Source organism: Orycteropus afer, unplaced genomic scaffold (genome assembly GCF_000298275.1).
Source record: "Orycteropus afer afer isolate SDZICR_OR568_19922 unplaced genomic scaffold, OryAfe1.0 scaffold00088, whole genome shotgun sequence".
Taxonomy (NCBI): Eukaryota; Metazoa; Chordata; class Mammalia; order Tubulidentata; family Orycteropodidae; genus Orycteropus; species Orycteropus afer.
The window spans coordinates 4,396,669-4,416,392 of record NW_006921675.1 but is presented as its reverse complement, the minus strand read 5'-3'; the positions used below and the strand labels follow the sequence as shown (position 1 = coordinate 4,416,392).

The window sequence follows — 19,724 nt, the reverse complement described above, 5'->3', positions numbered from 1 at the left end:
GCTCTCTAAAAGGAGCTCTAGTGGCGTAGTGCCTAAGGCATTTATTTGACTGCTAAGCAGAAGGCTGGCAGTTTAAATCCACCAGCCACTCCTTGGAAGGAAGATTGGGCAATCTACCTCCGTAGTAATACTGCCTTGGAAACCCAAGGAGGAGTCGCTGTGAGTTGGATCTGACTCGGTGGCAGTTTTTTTTTTTTTTTTAAATCTCTCCAAAATATATACATAGCTTATGGTTTAGTTTTAAGACACCTAGCACAAAAACTTCCTAAACTTTTTATCCATGCATTAATATTTCCTCATCTTAAACTTTAAGTTTCTCATTCTTTATTTGCACAGATGATCTCTTTTGTATTTCAGATGATCATGGTATATGAGACATGTGTGAGGATAGCAGACATTCACTAGTATCACCTACAATAGTGTATTTTAAAAATGCTTTAAAAATATTTTTCTTAGAGATATTTTAAAGTACAGACCCAAGCACACAGAAGCACCCATCATTTTGTTTCAATAATTATCAACCAATTGTTTATCAAGAATGTTTTGATGAGATGGATATATCAAATATATTAAAGAAAAAGCCATGTTTTTTCCCCAGTATTCCACAGTAAATTTATGGCTGATCACTTATTTGATGTTAGAGAGAGGTGTGTCCTTCGTTTTTCTCATTTTGGACAAAACAACACGTATACTCCCAATTTCTTTCTAAACATTCAAAAGTGAAGTAAAAGTCAAGAAGCTTTGATAGAAGCAGTTGTGTTTTAAAAAGATACTATTTCTCATAGATTTCTTTACAAGATCTCCAGTTTCCCCACTACTGCATATAAATTGCATGAAGAAATGTATGCAAGGGTGAAAGAATAGACCATCACAGACAACTCTACTGAAATCAGTAGATAATAAATCAATTATTAAAGATTTCTAAGTAAAAATTTTATGAAGTGGAAAATCCTAGGTGATTACCTCACAGGACAGAATCTTTCTGGCTATTTTTTTGCTTCTGTGGTGTTGAAGACATGACCCTATTTTCTTTTCAGACATGAAATGCTACATTGATAAAGTCTAATTCATTTACTTCTACTATATGCAGTTTGACAGAAGCTTCCATTTGTAAAAGCTCTAAATTGTAAAAATCAGAGTTTATTTAATTGTTGGTACAATTGCATTCTAAGAGTTTAAAGGGCAACTGTTTTGTATGTTACAATTTAAAAATGTTACCTTCTCTTTAGGTTACCTAAGGTTCTTAAACATTAAATAAAATACAATTAAGTTTTAGTCTGTCCATTCAATAGGAAAGAAATCATTTAGCTTCTGAATTTCAAATGATTGTTTGGAAATCTGAGACATAAACTTTTAAAGGGTTCAATTTGGACTAGTAAGAACATGATAATTTGGATGTTTCTTAAACTTTTCAATTTAAATACTGTGTTAAAAATTTTAAGAGATGTATGTCTAGTGTATATTCTAGCTTTCAACTAAGTCAGAAAGAGAATAAGAGTATTATCTCCATCAGAAGATAGTACTAATTCTAGTTTGGTTTGAACTAAGGGATTCTGAAACAATCTTTTCAAGGAATTTTTAAAAAATAAACATTGCTGGTTCAAGGTTGAAGATAGGTACAAAAGTGTACAACTTGAGACACTGATCTCATTACATTCAAGGTATTTTATGTATCTGAAAAGTCAAGACATAACCAGCAGGTTATAATTATATTTAAATAAGACATACCTATTATTATCATTATAAGGAAACAACTGTGTCTTTGGCATATAGTAGGTGATCAATTGTTACTTATTGAATGAATAAATAAGAAAAAAAAAAATAAATTACATAAAAGGATGCCTTTCTAACATGTTCATGAATTAAAGTTTCGCATTTTATAGTTAATCTACACACCAAACCAAACTTGTTGCCCTCGAGTCAATTCTGACGTATAGCAACCCGAAAGGACAAAGAAAGCAGACTGCCACATCTCTCTCCTTCAAAGTGGCTTGTGGCCTTGAATTGCCAACCTTTCATCTACATCCTTGTATAAGATATAATTCAAAACTATATAATCAACCTGAACAAGGTAAATATATGCTGTGACAATATAAGACTACTGCATGTCAACTCACAAAGCTGATGACTTCCTGAATGCAGAAAGTATAGTATTTGACACTGAACAATTTTCTGCCACTCACTCGCCAGTTTTATGACTTGGGCAAGATTTAACCTCTTTGGGCCACAGTTTCATCACCTATAAAATAAGCATGACAATAACATCTTCTCCAAACAGAGTTGTGAAAATTAAATAAGATAAATGAAATGTCAAACACAGAGCTTGTTACACAGTAAGATAATTGCATTTTTTAAAAAATGGGCCACTAACTACATGGAGTAACATATGCTGAATAGCATCAGTCAGGTGAGGTTACAAATTACTTTGTTTTTTGAACAACTCATGGATAGAGTCATTTTTAAGCAAGTGTTATTTTTTTTCATCTTATGAATGCCACAGAAGGTAGTGACATGTAGTTGGTAAATCCAGTGTGGTACATTAGCATTGAGAGAATTTATTTCTTTAAGAGTGGAGTTAACTGAAGATGATGTGACTATGAGAGAAAGAAGAGACTGAGCTACGGAAAACTTGGCTGCCTCCAGGGTGATGCTGTAAAATAAACAATGCACTTTAACAACAGTCTCATCAATAGGCTTCTACATGAAAAATGGGAACATGAAGACATTCTTTAAAAAATTTAACTATTAAGGCTTACAGTCTAAAATCTTGTGAAACAGATGTTTACCACTTAGAGATTAAATAAAGAACAATCATGGAAGGTTATTTATGCCCTGAGGATTATCATGGATATTAATTTCCTAAGCATTTTATTTCATTTGCATTATAGCACCATAAATTAAACACATACACCATCTATGGAGTCCACAGAGATGTGGTATAGAGTGGAATAGGGAAACCCTACCACAATGATGAAAAGAGGAACATACTGTACGACAAATTAAGAAAACCCATGTGTCACAGTGAAAAAACAAATCCATATGAAGCCAAAGTTCATTTAAGAATTGAGTGCCATGGAGCATATGCCACAGCATACACAATCCCCTCCCAAAAAGCCAGTTTTACATTCCAACCTGAGAGCCCTCCTGCATACATGCTGTCACAGAGAAAGTAATACCCTGATGGATGCTGTAGGCTGTGATTGGAGATGATGCCAATGGTAGACTTCTTATACACTCTCATGGAAAATGGAGAATTGCCTGGATGAAGTGGCAGAAAGAAATGGGTTATATATATTTTTTACACTGGAATTATTATCCTAGGGCATTAAGAAAAGACCTATGGAAAAAGTGCTGAGAGATGATATCAAGCTTCTCTTTCAAGAGTCTTTGCTGATATCATAAGTAATTCATTTGCTTTTCCTTACAAATATTTACTTCAAGAAGAAATTAATTCTCCACAAAATCAGTTTTAAGAAAAAAAAGCTATGACAGATACAACTTATAAAGGAAAAATTAATGATGGTTTTAATTCTGTTGACTCAATAAATTCAACTTTAATAATTCTACTGATTCAATAAATTCAACTTTTGAGACTGCAGTCATACTATTCCTTTCAAAGTATTTTCTTAGATTTTTTAATCAAAAGATGATATTCCACCTGTGGTTCCAAATATACCACCTGCTATTTCAGATAGTGCCATCTTTCTTTCTTTTTTTTTTTTTTACATGACATTGTGAGGTAATATTTTTGCTCTGATTTGAGCTGACAATACTGACCTGAACATGGAAGCTATAGTCGCTTATACAAAATAAATGTATGCAGAAATAAGTTATATGTCTGTGAGGTAAAATAATAAGATCATGAAATCCACAAAGTATTCAAATCTTTTAATTTAGAAATTATCTTTTGAGGTACTTATATTCTTTTCCTCAGCTACTCAACAGTGTTCCTGTTTTGGAAAGTAGACTTGAAAGATCTTCAATGTCTGTTAATAGTATTTCAATGGATCTGCTTTTACAGAGACAACTCTCATTTACACTCTGGTTTAACACAGTAACAATAAAAACTAAACTCCTAAAATGGCAAAGAACATAGCTGAAATGTGTTATGAGTGATAAATTCTCCTGGATTATAAGAATCTTTTTAAAGTATAAGTATTAAGGAAATTATGTTACTGACTAATCTGATCGGTTATTTTTAAAAACGGTGTGAATCGTCTATTATAAAAATAGGGGAGTTATATTAACATTTCATTTAATAATCAATTTGGATGCTCTCATATGTCTGTGTTTGATAGGACAGGACTGGTACTTATTTAATGCAAATTTTTACCAATTACAGACAGACATACAGGTCTGAAAATTAGAATCTTTGTCTTTAACCAGTATAAGTTTAATAATAAATTACCTAGTTGAAAGGAATCTTTATAAAATTAAGGGGGTGGTACCAATCAATTTAGCTATTTGGGTTTTCTGGGGCCATGGCCATTCAAGTGTGATCAATTAACTGTGAAAAAAGTTACCCAGGCAAAAATGCAGTATGAAAATATAGAACTTACCCCATAAAATGGGTAACTTTTTCCTTTGGTACCCTCATCCCTTTCAGCCAAAGGCAAAGTGCAAGGCAAAATAAATTAAGGCAAAAGTAAAATAAAATAAGAAAAATGGTGAGGGCGAGCATGTTGTTGACTATGTAAGAAAACACGTGCAAAGTATACCTCAGATACACTATAGGTAGATGAGCACGAGGGAAGCCGAGCCTGGTTTTGCAGTGGGGAAAAGAAAAAACTGTTAAAGAGGAAATGATAGCATAGTAAGGGTCTCAGAAGTTTATACGGCTCCATCACCAACACATCGCCACATAATAAAACAGCCTTAACAAGCAGACACTTGAGTTGGAAAACATCCCAAGACTCAAGCTATTTGAAGTAAAACTTTGTGATTAAAACAAACAAAACAAAACAAAACAAAAACAAAAACCTGGCTTTCAGGGGGAAAAAAAAAAAAAAAAAGAATCCATGACGGAGATGACACTTCCTCTGACCAGAATCTGGTATGATCTTGCTGAGTGAGACAAAAAGTAGCAAGCTGGATATATTTTCCTACGGTGCCATACTGACCTTCAATGGGTAACACTAGCAGACCACATGGGAGGTTGTTTACAGGATGGCTGGACTGCACAGCTGGCTGTTATTCTCTGAAGAGGGTACCAAATGCCAGCTCATGATTCTGATACTGATCTCCTGCTGCTACTGTACTAATCACAGGTCACCGAACATCCATATTTCAGTAGCAATACCATAAAAACTACTTCACAAGATATAAAAATCTAAACAGAATACTTTTCTTACCAGATCTATCTTTCATCAGACAGGTCTAATCTTTTATACAGCTATTTTATACTTAAAAACATGTTTAACTTTTATGATTTTGAATTCATCATTTTTGACCTGTTCTTAATTTCTAGGTTGTCACACTGCCATGCTCATGTTCTTCCATTAGGTTATAACATTCTCACATTAGTGATGACATTGCCACATGAGCTAAAATTTGTAAGTAACCATTCTCTAGTTACAAATTCTGCATGAAGTTCCAAAATACAAAGTTAGACTGGGGAATAAAGGTAGAGAAGAAAATGAGAGAGCAGAGGTGTCAGAAATGCCATTATTATCTGATTTGCTCTTTAGTTGTATACATTCTAGCACCTAGTGGAGCAAGATATAGTAGGTACTCAGTAAGTGTCTATCAAATGAATGAACACATAAACTTTTTTCTCCTAGCCTTAAAAAACAACTGTGTGAAATAATATTTAGCAGGCCTTAAGCTTACTTGGCACTTTTCTGAAGTGATCAGAATCTATATTAAGCAATGTAAAAAAAAGCAACTCAAATAAAGATTTGTGATAAAATGTATCATTGCTGCTTACTGGGTCACACTGAAGTAGTTTGTAAAATATGGTCAGTTCTTCACATATTAAAAACGAAACTCACTGCCATTGAGTCAATTCTGATTCAGTGACCCCCATTTGGGTTTCTGAGGCTGTAAATCTTTATGGAAGCAGACTGCCCCATCTTCCTTCTGCAGAGCAGCTGGTGGGGTTGAACCACTGACCTGATTAGCAGCCAAATCCCTTATCCATTTTCAACTGCATACACATCTAATTTTCTTCAGCAAGACACTATTCTAGGAAAATCTTTGTCTGCATCTTTGTTCTGTTTGTATAGCTATACCCAAAAAACAATTTGAAAGCCTGTCATTTCTTCCTCAGTTCTCCATTTTCTATCAAGAAGGAAACTTCCTTGTTAAGGAGATCTTTATTAGTACCTTATTTTTGTAAAGTCAATTCTGAGAGAGGCAATTCTGTGATGAGAATTAAATACCTCACAAATATGTCACTTCCACACCAAACAATGTCTTAGGCTAATGCAGGTAATTCTGTAAGTCTGAGATGATACTTTTTTGGTTCTAAGCACAGGAAAAGGTAGATTTTTGTAACTTTTCAGTGGAAGTACATTAATTAAATTTTCATATTAAGGGAATTCTAATAAAGTAAAAGATAGTGAAATCAGCCTATTTTCTGAAGATACAATCCTAAAATTAATTTTCTGTCATGTTCATTATTATTGTAGTCTGGACATCGTCTGCCAAATACCAAAATGTCAAACAAGGAAGACTTCACAGGCTTAAAAAAATGTTCTACGCACAAGAATTAAAGGCAATGACATGTGCCTACAGAAAGTAGAGTTGTACAAACTGAGACAAGCTAGTAGGGTAAAGTCATTTCTATCAGAATAAATAATGATGTTTATTTATCTGTGGGCTAATGCTTTATCTGTCCTTCTTTACTCACTCAAATTGGATGATTCCACGCAGGTACCTTTTAGACTTTTTAGTGCTATATATTAAGGTATGGTGTATTACTCGATCATGCTAGGGTGACTTTCCCAATTGTATAAAATTTCCTACAAAAGGTATAGTGATTTTAGGTAGGACAAATAGGAAATTTACCAGAAATCAAAAGTTGATTAGTCTTCAGAGGAAATATGCTTATGAAGATTCAGTAAAGTAATAAAAAATTGAATGTATAAGGCAAAAATACTCTAAATACAACATTTTAAAAAAGTTTAAGAAAGCAAGGATGGAATGTAGCTTTATGTTCTAATTCCCTGTAAAGAGTCCCATAAAGAGAAGAGGAATTGATACATAGTCAAGCTATATGATTTGTTCCATATTTGAACAGTTCAATGGTAATTCCATGGCAGGTTTACTTTGTGTGTGTCAGGGGAGAGGGATGAAGAGTGAGTAGAGAAAAGAATACAAAAAGAATAAAAACATAAAAGTAGATCATTTCATCTATTTTAAACACATGCTTCCATGCAGACTGATCAGAAACTTCCCAGAAAACTGATAATCTCTCCTCTAAGATGAGGATAATTTCACAGCCTCTGTTACAAACATTTTGATTTTAATGTCATCATGACACACTAACCAGGTATAGCAGGGCTCAGCAAATTTCTATAAAAGGTCAGACAGTAAACATTTTAAGCTTTGTGGGTCTTAAGGTCTCTGCTGCACCTACTCAATTTGGCTGTTGTCAAGCCAAATCAGCCATAAATTATATACAAATAATGAACATGGCTATGCATATGGCTGGCGGTTCAAACCCACCAGCCACTCCTTGGAAGGAAGGTTGGGCAATCCTACTTCCGTAGTGATAACTGCCTCGGAAACCCAAGGAGGGGTCACTATGAGTTGGGTTTGACTCGACGGCACATAACAACAACAACAACATGCATCAATAAAAGTTTATTTTTGGACAGTGAAATTTAAATTTAACATAAGTTTCATATTTCATGAAATGTTCTTTTGATTTTTTTTCTTCAACCATTTAAAAATATAAATACCGTTCTTGCTTATGGGCCTATTAAAAAAACAAGATTTGGCCCATGGGCAGTAGTTTGTTCATCCTTGAGTTATAGCATTAACTTAATGCATGTAAAAGTGCAAAAAATCTCAAAGACAATAGGTTACTATTTATCAAAAATACATGAAGAGTTAGTTAGGAACCAAGGCTGGAATGAAACACTGATTTAAAAAATCATAATGCTCTAATTTATTATTTATATTAGCTTTATTTCATACTAACTCTATTATGGCATTCAGGAAATTCATTCTTATACATTTAAAATCACTCTTCAAAAAGCTTTCTGACCTGATTCAGACACTTGCATAGCACTTATTAAGAATATATTCTTAAAGTTATAACTCCTTCCTTGACTGACCATTTCCGCTGTAAAAAAGACCATATTTATTTGTTAGAAAAGCAAGTTCTTACAAATAATTATCAGATTCCTGCTATTCTACCACCTTTCTTCTGAGTTTCCCTTATATTCCAATAAGCTCTCCTCACAAGCCATCTTCCCTTTTACTGTTTATCAAAGCTTTTAAAAATTAATATATTTGTCAACATATTTGCTTAGCCAGAATCTGTCTGTATATATTTGTAGCTACATAGAAACTTACTATCACATCATACAGACTATAGTAATGAAAATACAAAACTAGGTATCTTCATATTATTCTGCAAAAAGGGTAGCAAATGAGAATACAAAACAGTGGCTAAGGGGTATTTTTACTCCTTGCCTCTCTTGTCTTTCTACCTACCATTATTTAATGAGTATTTATCTGCTTTTTTTCCTGAATAATTTCATATTCAGGCTCCACTGCTGTTTAATTAGCTTCTATTTTTATAAATCTACCTTGCTGACCCTTTACCTTACTGAAATAGTCAATACTGTTTCAACGAACTAAAAGCCACCTATATACTTGCTGTTGTGTGTGGACACCTACAATAAATTTTTACAAAATGAGGAGCCACCCTATGCCAATTTATCTTATTTTTGAAACAAAGTATGTTTGCATAGTTGCTGGTACAAAGAATAACTTTTACTCCTAAGCAAGAATTTTTAAAGCACAGGCATATTCTAAGGCATACTGAGGTAACATGAATTAAAGGGGAAGGAGAAAAACTGAATATTCAGCTAAGCATTAAAGGGAAGATACTGTTTGCTGTGTGATAATAGATATACATTTTCCATATCATGCTAGTAAACAGGATCCTTAGGATGATATAACTCATATTCAATCTTACTAGAAAAAAGGTAGTCAGAAAAAAGTATGTCCTATGACATGATACAAAAGATGAAGACATTAATCATTATGCAGCAGTATATGTGGTTAAAGAAAAAAGAAAAGAAAAAAAAGAACTGAAGAGTGGAATGAGATAACCCCATCTGCAAAGCACAGAACTTTTAAATCTAACACTAACTCTTCACCTTATAGATTATTAGTAAGTCTCAACTTCCTAGTTGGATTGATGGAAAGAAAAGTTATCACTTTTTACACATTCACATATGACTTATATTAATGCTATTAGAATCTTCTTAGTGGTTTCTAGAATCATGCCCAGGTGTGCCCAGACTGATTTAATCACAGAATTCATATTAATTTTTTCTTTAACAGTAGAATGGCTTCTGGGGATTGTGATTTTTCAATTCTGTAAGAATATGCATAGAAAAGAAGGACTGGATCAAACGAAAGTAGAGAAATGAGACACTTACATTAATTTTCTTCTTTGTTTAGATAACAAAATTTAATGATTGATATAGAAAAAAAAACACTTGGATATTTAATAGAAACAAATAAATGACTATGTATATAGTATGTAATGAAAAAACAAGGTGAGGAAACAATAGTTATCACTCATTTTTCTTATAACATTTTTTTAAAGTATTGCTAGAGACTATTTTAGCAATATAAATTAAATGCATGTTAATAATCTTTGAAGAGGCAAATCAAGAGCTAGAATTCAATGGAACTTGTTTAGAAGTCCCAGGAATGGGAAGTCAGGGTTGAACAGAGACATGAATTATTTACTGCAGTAATTTAGGGTTTTTTTCCTGCCATATTTACACTATATACCATTTCAGAGATTTTTCCTTTCATTTTTTTATGAAAAGATATTCAGTAGAAGGGCCAAACATTCCAAAAGTTTAAAATGTCACAAAAAATATCAATACTGTCCCTCTGATATATGTATAGTATAGGCTTGCTATAATACATTGTTCTCCTTCAAAGTGTTGTCTTCGGTGTAATAGCCTACGTCTCAAGTATCTGTAAGATGTTACATGAAAATGTTCCTGTGAAGATGCTAAGTGCCTAATTTTGTTATTTTTAAACAAAAAAACAAACAAAAAAGAAGGCACCTTATAATTACTCCAGAAGTATCTGAATTAAGAGGTTTATTAACTTGGAACAAATGTGTTTACTTGCTAGATTACCTAAAATGATATTCTAATATCAATCATCTGCCTTGACAATTGAAATTGAATCATCAAGTCTAAACCCCTTGGATCCAACCCTTAATTTATGATCCTGCTGACACATCCAACAAGGAGCAGAAGACATATGCAATGGAAAAGCTCCAAATGAAGTCTCATGAGAAGATCCTCAGAACATTATACAATTGTATAAGAAACACTGACTTTGGAAAGGAAGTAATTATTTTGCACTGGTGCCAAAATGTTACCCAACCAATCTCAAGGTTAGTTAATGTGACTTAAGGGTCCTCTACCCTGCTATATTTAATTTTCACTTCATAAATGTGAGCATGAAGCTGCAGCTAGAAAAGAAAGAAAGAGATAGGGAAAAAGAGACAGAAAGGAAAAAGGATGGAGATGAGAGGACAAACCAATTAGTTTTGGAATTACCAGCCAGCAGAAGTTTAGGGGAAAAAAAAATCACCGAGTGAAATCGTACATTTACTCTGAGAGAGTATCCTTTCACATTGCCTTCTAGGTGATCTCTGAGCTCCTCCAGCTTTCGATGGAGCTACATGTAAACATCAGAAAATGAATTGAAAAAGCAACTTGTTCTCTTTTCAGTTTTCCTCTTTTTCCTTTTAAAAATAAGATCATAGCATTATACATTTCTCACTGCCTTTGGCAAACATTTCAAAACATTAAAGATATTTGTATAACACAAGAATACATGCTCAATAAACGTGACTTGGAAGCCAATATTTTATTTTGTTTAATTACATCTTTTCTCCCCAAAGCATTAGAGAAAATACTGTCCTTATAATTCCCTAGAAATTTACTTAAAAAATTTCTATATGGTAGAAAATAAAGTACAGATATTTAAAGATTGTGAGATTTGCCTTTACTTTCCCAAACACATTTTTTGAGTTAAGGCTATATCTATGCTAAAATAAACTGATTAAACCCTAACACGTATCTTTTGTTTTTAAACGCATGTGTGTGTTTATGTGTGTATATACAAAAATCACACTGTATATACACTTAGAAACAATACACAAATAGTTATAACTTGAAGTTCTATACATTTAAAGCTGAAATCAGAGACAATTGCACAAATACACACACCTGCACACACAATCCAGTTTACAGTAGATGGTGCTGCAGTTATGGATGCCATTTTTCTTTTTCTTTCACTCTCAGTAATTTTCAAAAAGGTATCTTGTACTACACCCTCTGACTTGAATGAGTCACAATCTATGGTCCAAACAACAACAAATTTATCTGTCCTGAAAGACAGTGGTAAAATATGACACCTCACAGGTAGACAGTGAGGAATGCTACTAATATATCATCAGGATAAACAAACTCATTTTTTTTGACTGAATAATCTCAAATTGCCTCATTTTTAAAAATAGGCATACAATCAACACTTTCTATCCCCTTTGATTATCTTTAGTGAAATAACATTTTAAGAAAATAGCTACCCACTATAAAGCAGTGTTAGAGAACAGAGAGGATGGCTTGTCTGGAATAAAGGACACAAACATACAAACACACCTTCGTCCATGTGCACTCATGTGGGTGCACACACAAATAAATAAACAACAACAAAAAAGTAAAACTAAGAAGGCGGAAGAGGCAAGGAGAAGAAAGAGTACAGAAATTAGTGTTTTATAAATTGCTAAATGGAAATACATTGGAAGTGTATAAAATTTTGAAAGGACATAATACAAGGCCTCAAGGTAGCTATAGAATTTTGGGACATCCTAGAGCAGTGAATTATAATTTAACGTTTACTATTACTGTAAAAACAAATGGAATTAAGACATAAGTTGGTATTGCTTTTGGGGGATCTTTCTGCATATATTTAGAGTTCAGCGAATTTTCTAACTTGCATTTATCATGGCAGCATTAAGAGTGATCAATGGCTATGCCTATGTCTTAAGAATAACTTGTTTAATTTTCACTGTGATTAAATGTTAGAATACTGAAAGATATATTAATCAAATGGATATTTAGCCATTAGAAAATGGGACCATCAAATAAGCATTATTAGGAGGTTATATGTACAAATGAGTTTTATATATATTTTCTAACTTAAAAAAAATAAAACAAAGGGCACTAAGAGTATTTAAATACTATTAGTAATATGTGGGCCAATTATACTAGCACCATATAAAATCCTTTCTAATTCATAAGGCTGCATATATTAAATATGTGTTATTAACTCATAATGATTACTTTTCTAGAATGGGCTACAAATGGTAATGACACTAAAATAACATTCAATTACTTTACAAAAAAAGTAAAAAAAGGGAGATATTCTGAAAATAAATATTAGTTCTCTGTGTAACAGGAACTTAACACACAGTCAGTGACATCAATCAGAGGAACGGTTTATTCTAGAACCCCAAATTACAGGCACCCTGAATGAGGCAGTTGCCCTTTTCTCTTGTTTATGGTGCCATTCAAAGCTAGTTATTTGGCACCTTGCCTTCAGCTGGTTGCTCTATGTGTAGCTGAAACAAAAAATAAATAATATGACCCAACAGCCAATAAAAATATTGAAATTAAAAAAAAAATGGGATGGTGAAAAATGGAAAAAGCCCCCTCCCTCCCACCACCCTCCTAAAAAGAAGTGTAGGTTATAGACGAAATCTTGCCAAAAAAAAAAAATGTTAGAAACATATTTACTTTGAGGGATCCAACTCTACTAGCAACTCCTTTGCTTTCATCCGGCCGTCTAATTTGCTACAATGAGGGAAGATGGGTAAAAAAGACAGAATAAAGAAAAAGTGAACTTAAAAATTTTCTATACATTAGTAAGTAATACATGCAAAAACATCAATTGACTCTTTGAGGTACGTATTAGGAGGCCCACAGAGACTTATGACATGCTCTGCAAATAGTCTGGTCATTAGATTCAGTCTTTGTTATGGCACTATTCCTGAGATAAGGAAATGGGCACTTACTTTTGGTTATCTTGGGGACTTCTGATGAAGCAGTATCTGGAGTAGTATTACATTTGCATTTGGCTTATAGAAAACAAAGAATTACAAATATATCTACATAGAGAACTTTGTCTCTTTCAGTATCTTAATGTCTATTCCATTTAATATCAGAAAACATCAATGATATGACTAGAAATACGAATGTTCTGTAAGTGGAAAGATCAGTCCTGACAAGCATCATTCTTGACAGGTGACAGAGTGAAGCACCTCTGCGTGCTGACCCAAGCACTGAGGCTGTTCAGCTGTCACTGAGAGTCCCAATTAAACAATCGTGCTGCCCAACCAGAAAATTTTAATGCCAGACCAATGCTAGATATACTCACTCCCTCAATGCTTTCTGTCATTTCAGCTGAAATTCTCTCTAGGGTAGGACAGGGGAAATGAGGGGTAAAACTATTCTTTTTAAAATGCATTTCACATCACTATACAAATGAGGAAAGGAAGATTCTCAACACAAAGTATTTTATTAAATGAGGTATAAAATAGAAATTCTTTTGCTTTTTAATAGTGCTTTAATAAGAATGAGTAATTTACTTAAAGAGGGAGGCAAAAAAAAAAAGAAAGATGAGAAAGCAAGCTTTAGAATATTTGGCTTTATACTACAGATTTCTGCACTGGCAGAATGATGATTTCAATTCAGTCAATACAGACCGAGATTAGCTAAAACACTCCTGGCTTGTATTGGGAGACAGAAGAATAGTATCAGTATGGTATTAAGGTCCCAGTGTCAAAGTCCTCAGGAAAAATAGGAAACATGACATGCTACAAATTATATTTCCTAGAAGTAGGCTAGAGATTGTCTTACTCCTTGTTGAACATCTGATAACATATGATAGAGAGAAAAAGGAATTTTTATTTTGTAAAAAGTAATGCAGGTACAGAAAAATTGCATCAAATTTTTGTTTTACTTGAAATAGTTTTTACTAAATTTTCAGCATTAACCAAATGTTATGCCCAAAAGATAATCACAATTCTCATTCTTCTTACTCAAACAGGATTCTCAAATTTATAAACAGTGGACACTGAATAAAATGCCAGCACTCCATCAGAGGTGGTCTCTGGATGGAATTCACAATACCTAGTCATTCTCTTGTGCTATTTTAATTGATCTCAAAGAAGACCCTTATAAAAAACTGTTTCCTGTACTATATAGATGCTCACTGTATTTTGATTAAAAAGATAGACTTGGTAGTATCCTATAATATAACACTTCTGACTGCTTTCTGAAGAATTTTAGAAACTGTGAAAGCTTTCAGAACTGTTAAATACTAACAAGTGAGCCCCATTTTCTACTTGTCTTTCATTTCTGAAATTTTTTCAAGTAAGGATTTTACATATGGTAATATACCCACTTTTCAGCCAAAGATTATGTTGAGTACAGAAACATGAGGTATCTACCTCAAGGTTAACAGGAAGTTAATGACAAATCTAGAGGCAACGCTCATAGTTCCTGATTTTAGTTGAAAATAAAATGCCTTGAAAAAATTGATGTTTGTAAGAGCATGCACATGTAAATATGTCTGTTTGTCTATCTGTTATGTGCCGTCGAGTCGGACCCGACTCATAGTGACCCCTCCTTGGGTTTCCGAGGCAGTATCACTATGGAAGTAGATTGCCTCATCTTCCTTCCAAGGAGTTAGCAGTCAAGTGCCTTAGCCACTATGCTACCAGAGCTATCTATCAATAAAGTTTACCTATTACTATAGTGGGTTTGGTGCTCAAACCCCAGCCACTTCGCAGAAAGAAGACTGGACAATCTACTTTCATAAAGATTTACTGCATTGGATGGGAGGGGGGCTGTTGCATTGTGGTAAACTGTGGTCAATGTCATGAGACAAAGTGTATGTGAACTGCTGTATGGAAAGTGAATTTGCTCTGTAAATCTTCATCCAAATCACAGTAAAAAAGAAAAAGAAAAAGAAAAAGATTTACCGCCTTGGAAACCTAAAGGGGGTTGCTATGAGTGGGAACAGACTGGACGGCAGTGAGTCTGGTTTTCCTTTTGGTTTATTATGATAGTTATGTACGGAAGAAAGGTTCCTACATCTTTCAGATCCAAATGCAAGTGCAAGTAAAGAAATTTAAAGACTGAATTGTAAGGAAAAGATACCAATGAACTCTGCATATGAAAGTAGTCTATAATATCAATTTAAATGAGACACTTTGGGAGCAGAGAGTTAATTTGTTAATGATTGACATTAATTTTCTGTATACAAATTTGCCTTTGAAAATTTTAAACTATCATCAGAGGAAGACTTTAAAACCCGTGTGGTTTCCAAAGCCAGCAGTGGTTGTAATACAAGTCTTATGTGATTTTTGTGATTCCTGGAATAGTTAATAATACCTGATTCTGAACAAGTGCAGAAGGAAAGTGAAAAGATTTGTCATAAACTAAAATTTGACAAACAGAGAAAAGTGGAATCAATATATTTTAAAATGTAATGCTCTCATTTATTCTAGTCAACCATAATAATCAATTATGATGGAATAGTATAATTAATTTATAACTAATTCCAATGCCTGATTGCTATTTCTTTTTAATAAGAATTTCAAAGAAATTACAGAATATTAGCATCTGGATAAGGTGTATCAATTTACCTCTCGTGATAATTTTAAGAGCTTCCCATCGTTAGCTAACTTAACAGATTCTGTTCTTTGATGCAAACATTCTCTACCAGTAATTGAGAGAGATCACAATATTCATGCATATATTACATATAAGATCGCAGCTATATAAATGCATTTTGAGAGTTGGGTACAAAAAATTGTGGAGGTGATGAGTCATTTGAGACTATTAATTTATTTACATATGGTAGAAATTGAAATGTTATTAGCCAAAAAAAAAAAAAAAAGCATTATTAATCATTTTTCTACTGAGAAGAAATCTTTTCACACGTGGAAGAAATCCTTTTCACACATATTTCACTGAGATTGTAAAATATACTAACAAGGGGATTTAAAACTGTTGCAATTTTCTATGTAGCAATAAATATTTAATAAAATATCCATTAGAAAAAGCCATAAAATACAGCACTGTATCACCTTTTTTTGCAACATTCTGGGAATTTCTCATTAGGGATGAATTATTGGGGAATTCAACCTCAGGGGTTAATGAGTAAAATGACTCTGTTGTCTGTATTCACCTTTTTAATAAGAGTTTGAGTTTTTGAAATATCATGCAAAAAATTAAAGTCTGGATGTTAATCCAGTATGTGTTGTTTTGTTCCTTTGATTCAGCCTAATATTCCCAAACTGAGCTCACTGTAAAACCATTTCCACTGTTAACAAAGTAGAAAACTACCCAAGCCCCACGCTCACCACCACTGCCAAGAATAAGTGATTGAAAGCTTTATATTTTTATTAGAACACACACATATATTTTGGAGTAGAAAGCCAACTTTATATTTACTTTTGAAATAAGACACTTCAAAGAGACTTTGGGTTTGTTGCAAGCCCACCAGAGTAGGTTTCCATCACTGAGGCGTATGCATTCACACTTCTCTTTAGTTACAAGACTTATGGTAAAAATTTTTGAAATATTTTGTGTTTCTTTGTTTTATTGATGAGGGATCTGAAGCCTAGAAAGGTTCAGTCATTTTATAAAGGCATACCAATTAAAAAAGCATCTCTAGTATTACATTTTCTCTCAGGTCATTTCATTAAATTTAGGCTCTTTACCTATGGAAGAAGCCCTGGTGGGGTGGTGGTTGGCTGTTACAGAAACATTGGCAATTCCAACCTAGCCCCTCCACAGAAAAAAAGATGTGGCCTTCTCTGCTTCTGTAAAGATTTATAGTCTTGGAAAGCCGAGGGGCAGTTAAAATCTGCCCTATAGAGTTGCTATGAGTCAGAATCAACTTGACAGCAACAGATTTGGTTTACTGGTACCTACAGAATGACTAAGGAGCTCTGGTGGTACAGTGTCCTAAGGAAGTTGACTGCTAACCAAAATGTTGACAGTCCAAACCCAGCAGCTGCTCCACGGAAGGTGGATGGGTCAATCTACTTCTATAAACATTTACCACCTTGAAAACCCAATGGGGGTCATGATGAGTCGGAATCAACTCAATGGCAGTGATTTTTTTTTTTCTTTTTTTAAATGGAATGACTAACGTGGATTTCCTCTTGGCCTCCAAGATATATTAATATTGACTTCTTGTTAGCTGCAGCCAAGTTGATTCCAACTCATGGCGACCCCATGCATGCAGAGAACTGCTCCATAGGGTTTTTAAGGTTGTGATCTTTCAGAAGGGGATTGCCAGGCCTGTGTTCCAAGGTACCTCTGGTGGGTCTGAACTGCCAGCATTGCAGCTGGTAAGTTGAATGCTTAACTGTTTGCCTAGGGACTACTGGGTGATTTTGATTAAGATGATATATTGATTTAGATTAAGATTTTACAGATGAAAGAAATATTTTTGTTTGTCCCAGGGACTGAAGTTTTTTTGGTTTACTTCTTTTTTTAGAGAGTTTTCTAATTTACTTTTCATAATATTTACCTGAGAGACAAGTATTTTTAACCTTATTTTGCTAATTTTACTATGCCTCTGCTACTTTTTTTTTTTTTTAAAATATGGGTATTAATTACAGGAAATAAAACTTTTTCCTTAGGAATTGTTAATCTTTCAACTAATATAATTTAGTATATATGGGTACAGCTATTTTATTGCGATCTGAGTGAAGATTCACAGAGAAAATCAGTTTTCCATTCAGAATTTACACACATTCTGTTTCATGCCACTGATTGTAATCCCCACAGTGTAACATCACTGATCTCATTTTGGAGAAGAATTTTAAAATAGTTTTGTGTGAGAGCTCAAAAGTTAAACAAACTCCTGTAAATAAAGAAGTATTTTTTGGGATCTGGTTTATATTTCACTTCCCTATATTTCAGCCTTTTTTAATAACACTGGTGCCTCAATAAAACAATTTTGTTTACTTTGTGATTTATTACGGCAAATTAAAAAAGAGGGAAAAAATAAATGAAGTAAGAGAAATATTAATTATATACATGTGGCATGGGAAAATAAATACCTTAATGTGTTTCTGGAGAAAAGGTTTCATTATAAAACCAAACCAAAAAAAAAAAAAATACAGAGAAAATCAAGGATAGAGTTGGAAGGAGTTGTAAAGAAATGAGAAGTCAAATAAAAGAACCTTCAGAGCTAGTTACAGATCTTTCCACTCCCTCAAATTATTTTTGTCCTTAAAAATTCTTTATTTTAAAGGGTCTGATTTCTTATAGTTTATTAAAATTTATAATTATTTATTTATAATTTATTATACCTTTAAGCTTTTGTTCCTTAAACTTCTATAACAACTTTGATTCCAAGATAATACAATCTATAAAAAAGTTAGACTTTTAAATAAGTTATTCCCTGCTTACTAGCCAGAGAATAATTCAATCTATGTTCTTTCTTTAAAAAATTTTCTCTCCCTAAAAAGAAATTATGAAGTCCATCAAAGTCATAATATGAAAGAGTTACTAAAAAACCAAAACCAAACCTACTGCCACGAAGTTGATTCCAATTCATGGTGACCCCACTGGGTATGCAAGGCTGTAAATCTTTACGGAAGTAGATTGCCTCATCTTCCTCCTGAGAAGCAGCTGGTGGTTTGAACTGCCTACCTCCTTGTTGGCAGCCAAACACCTTACGCACTATGCCACTAGAGCTTTTAGAAAAGTAGCTGGGAGGTTTGAACTGCCGGCCTTCTGGTTAGCAGTCAAATGTCTTAGACTCTACGCCACCAGAGTTCTTAAAACAGTTTCTAGGTACTTTAAATTAGGTAATTTAAAAATAGTACATATGTTCTTAAGTATTATTTATTGATTGATTATAGATGAGCCAGCAAAAATCTTTATCTTTAAAGTTCCATTTAAATGTGATATAGTTTTCTACCCAGCAGGATTAACAGAAGAATAGCTTAGCTTGAATATAAAAATGATCTGTTATAAATACAAGTGTAAAAACAACTCCATGAGGCTTTATGCAGATTTGATGTTACAAATCTGAAAAGGAGGCAATCGATATCTCTATTATTACCAAGCCCTATCTAAAAAACAAAACAAACAAAACATATCTTTATGGTTTTAAAAATAATGCAGATTATAAAATAACCAGCAATTCTACCCTAATGCAGTTTTGCTTACTAGTTCTCTAATCGTGTTTTGAGTATTTTCCCATGTCATTAAATAGTCTTCAAGATATAAATTTTAAGATTATGTAACAACTCATATATGTATATTCTGTGGATTAGTTAACTAAAAACATTAAGATTGTGTCTAAATTTTCACCATTATGCATAATGCTGTGATAAATAATATTGTACATAACTCTTGATGGTCTCTAACAATTTGCATTTGATAAATTTTTGAAAACAAGATGACTGGCTAAAA

The 19,724-nt window shown here is 33.2% G+C and overlaps 1 protein-coding gene across 1 annotated transcript in view; it reads right to left on the bottom strand.

Moving 5' to 3' along the window:
- GPHN (gephyrin) overlaps positions 1 to 19,724 on the bottom strand; it is a 795,631-nt gene that overhangs the window by 239,614 nt on the left and 536,293 nt on the right. The window contains exon 10 of the mRNA XM_042781141.1: positions 13,014 to 13,070. Coding sequence (XP_042637075.1) covers positions 13,014 to 13,070 — 57 coding nt within the window. The remainder of the gene's footprint in view (positions 1 to 13,013; positions 13,071 to 19,724) is intronic.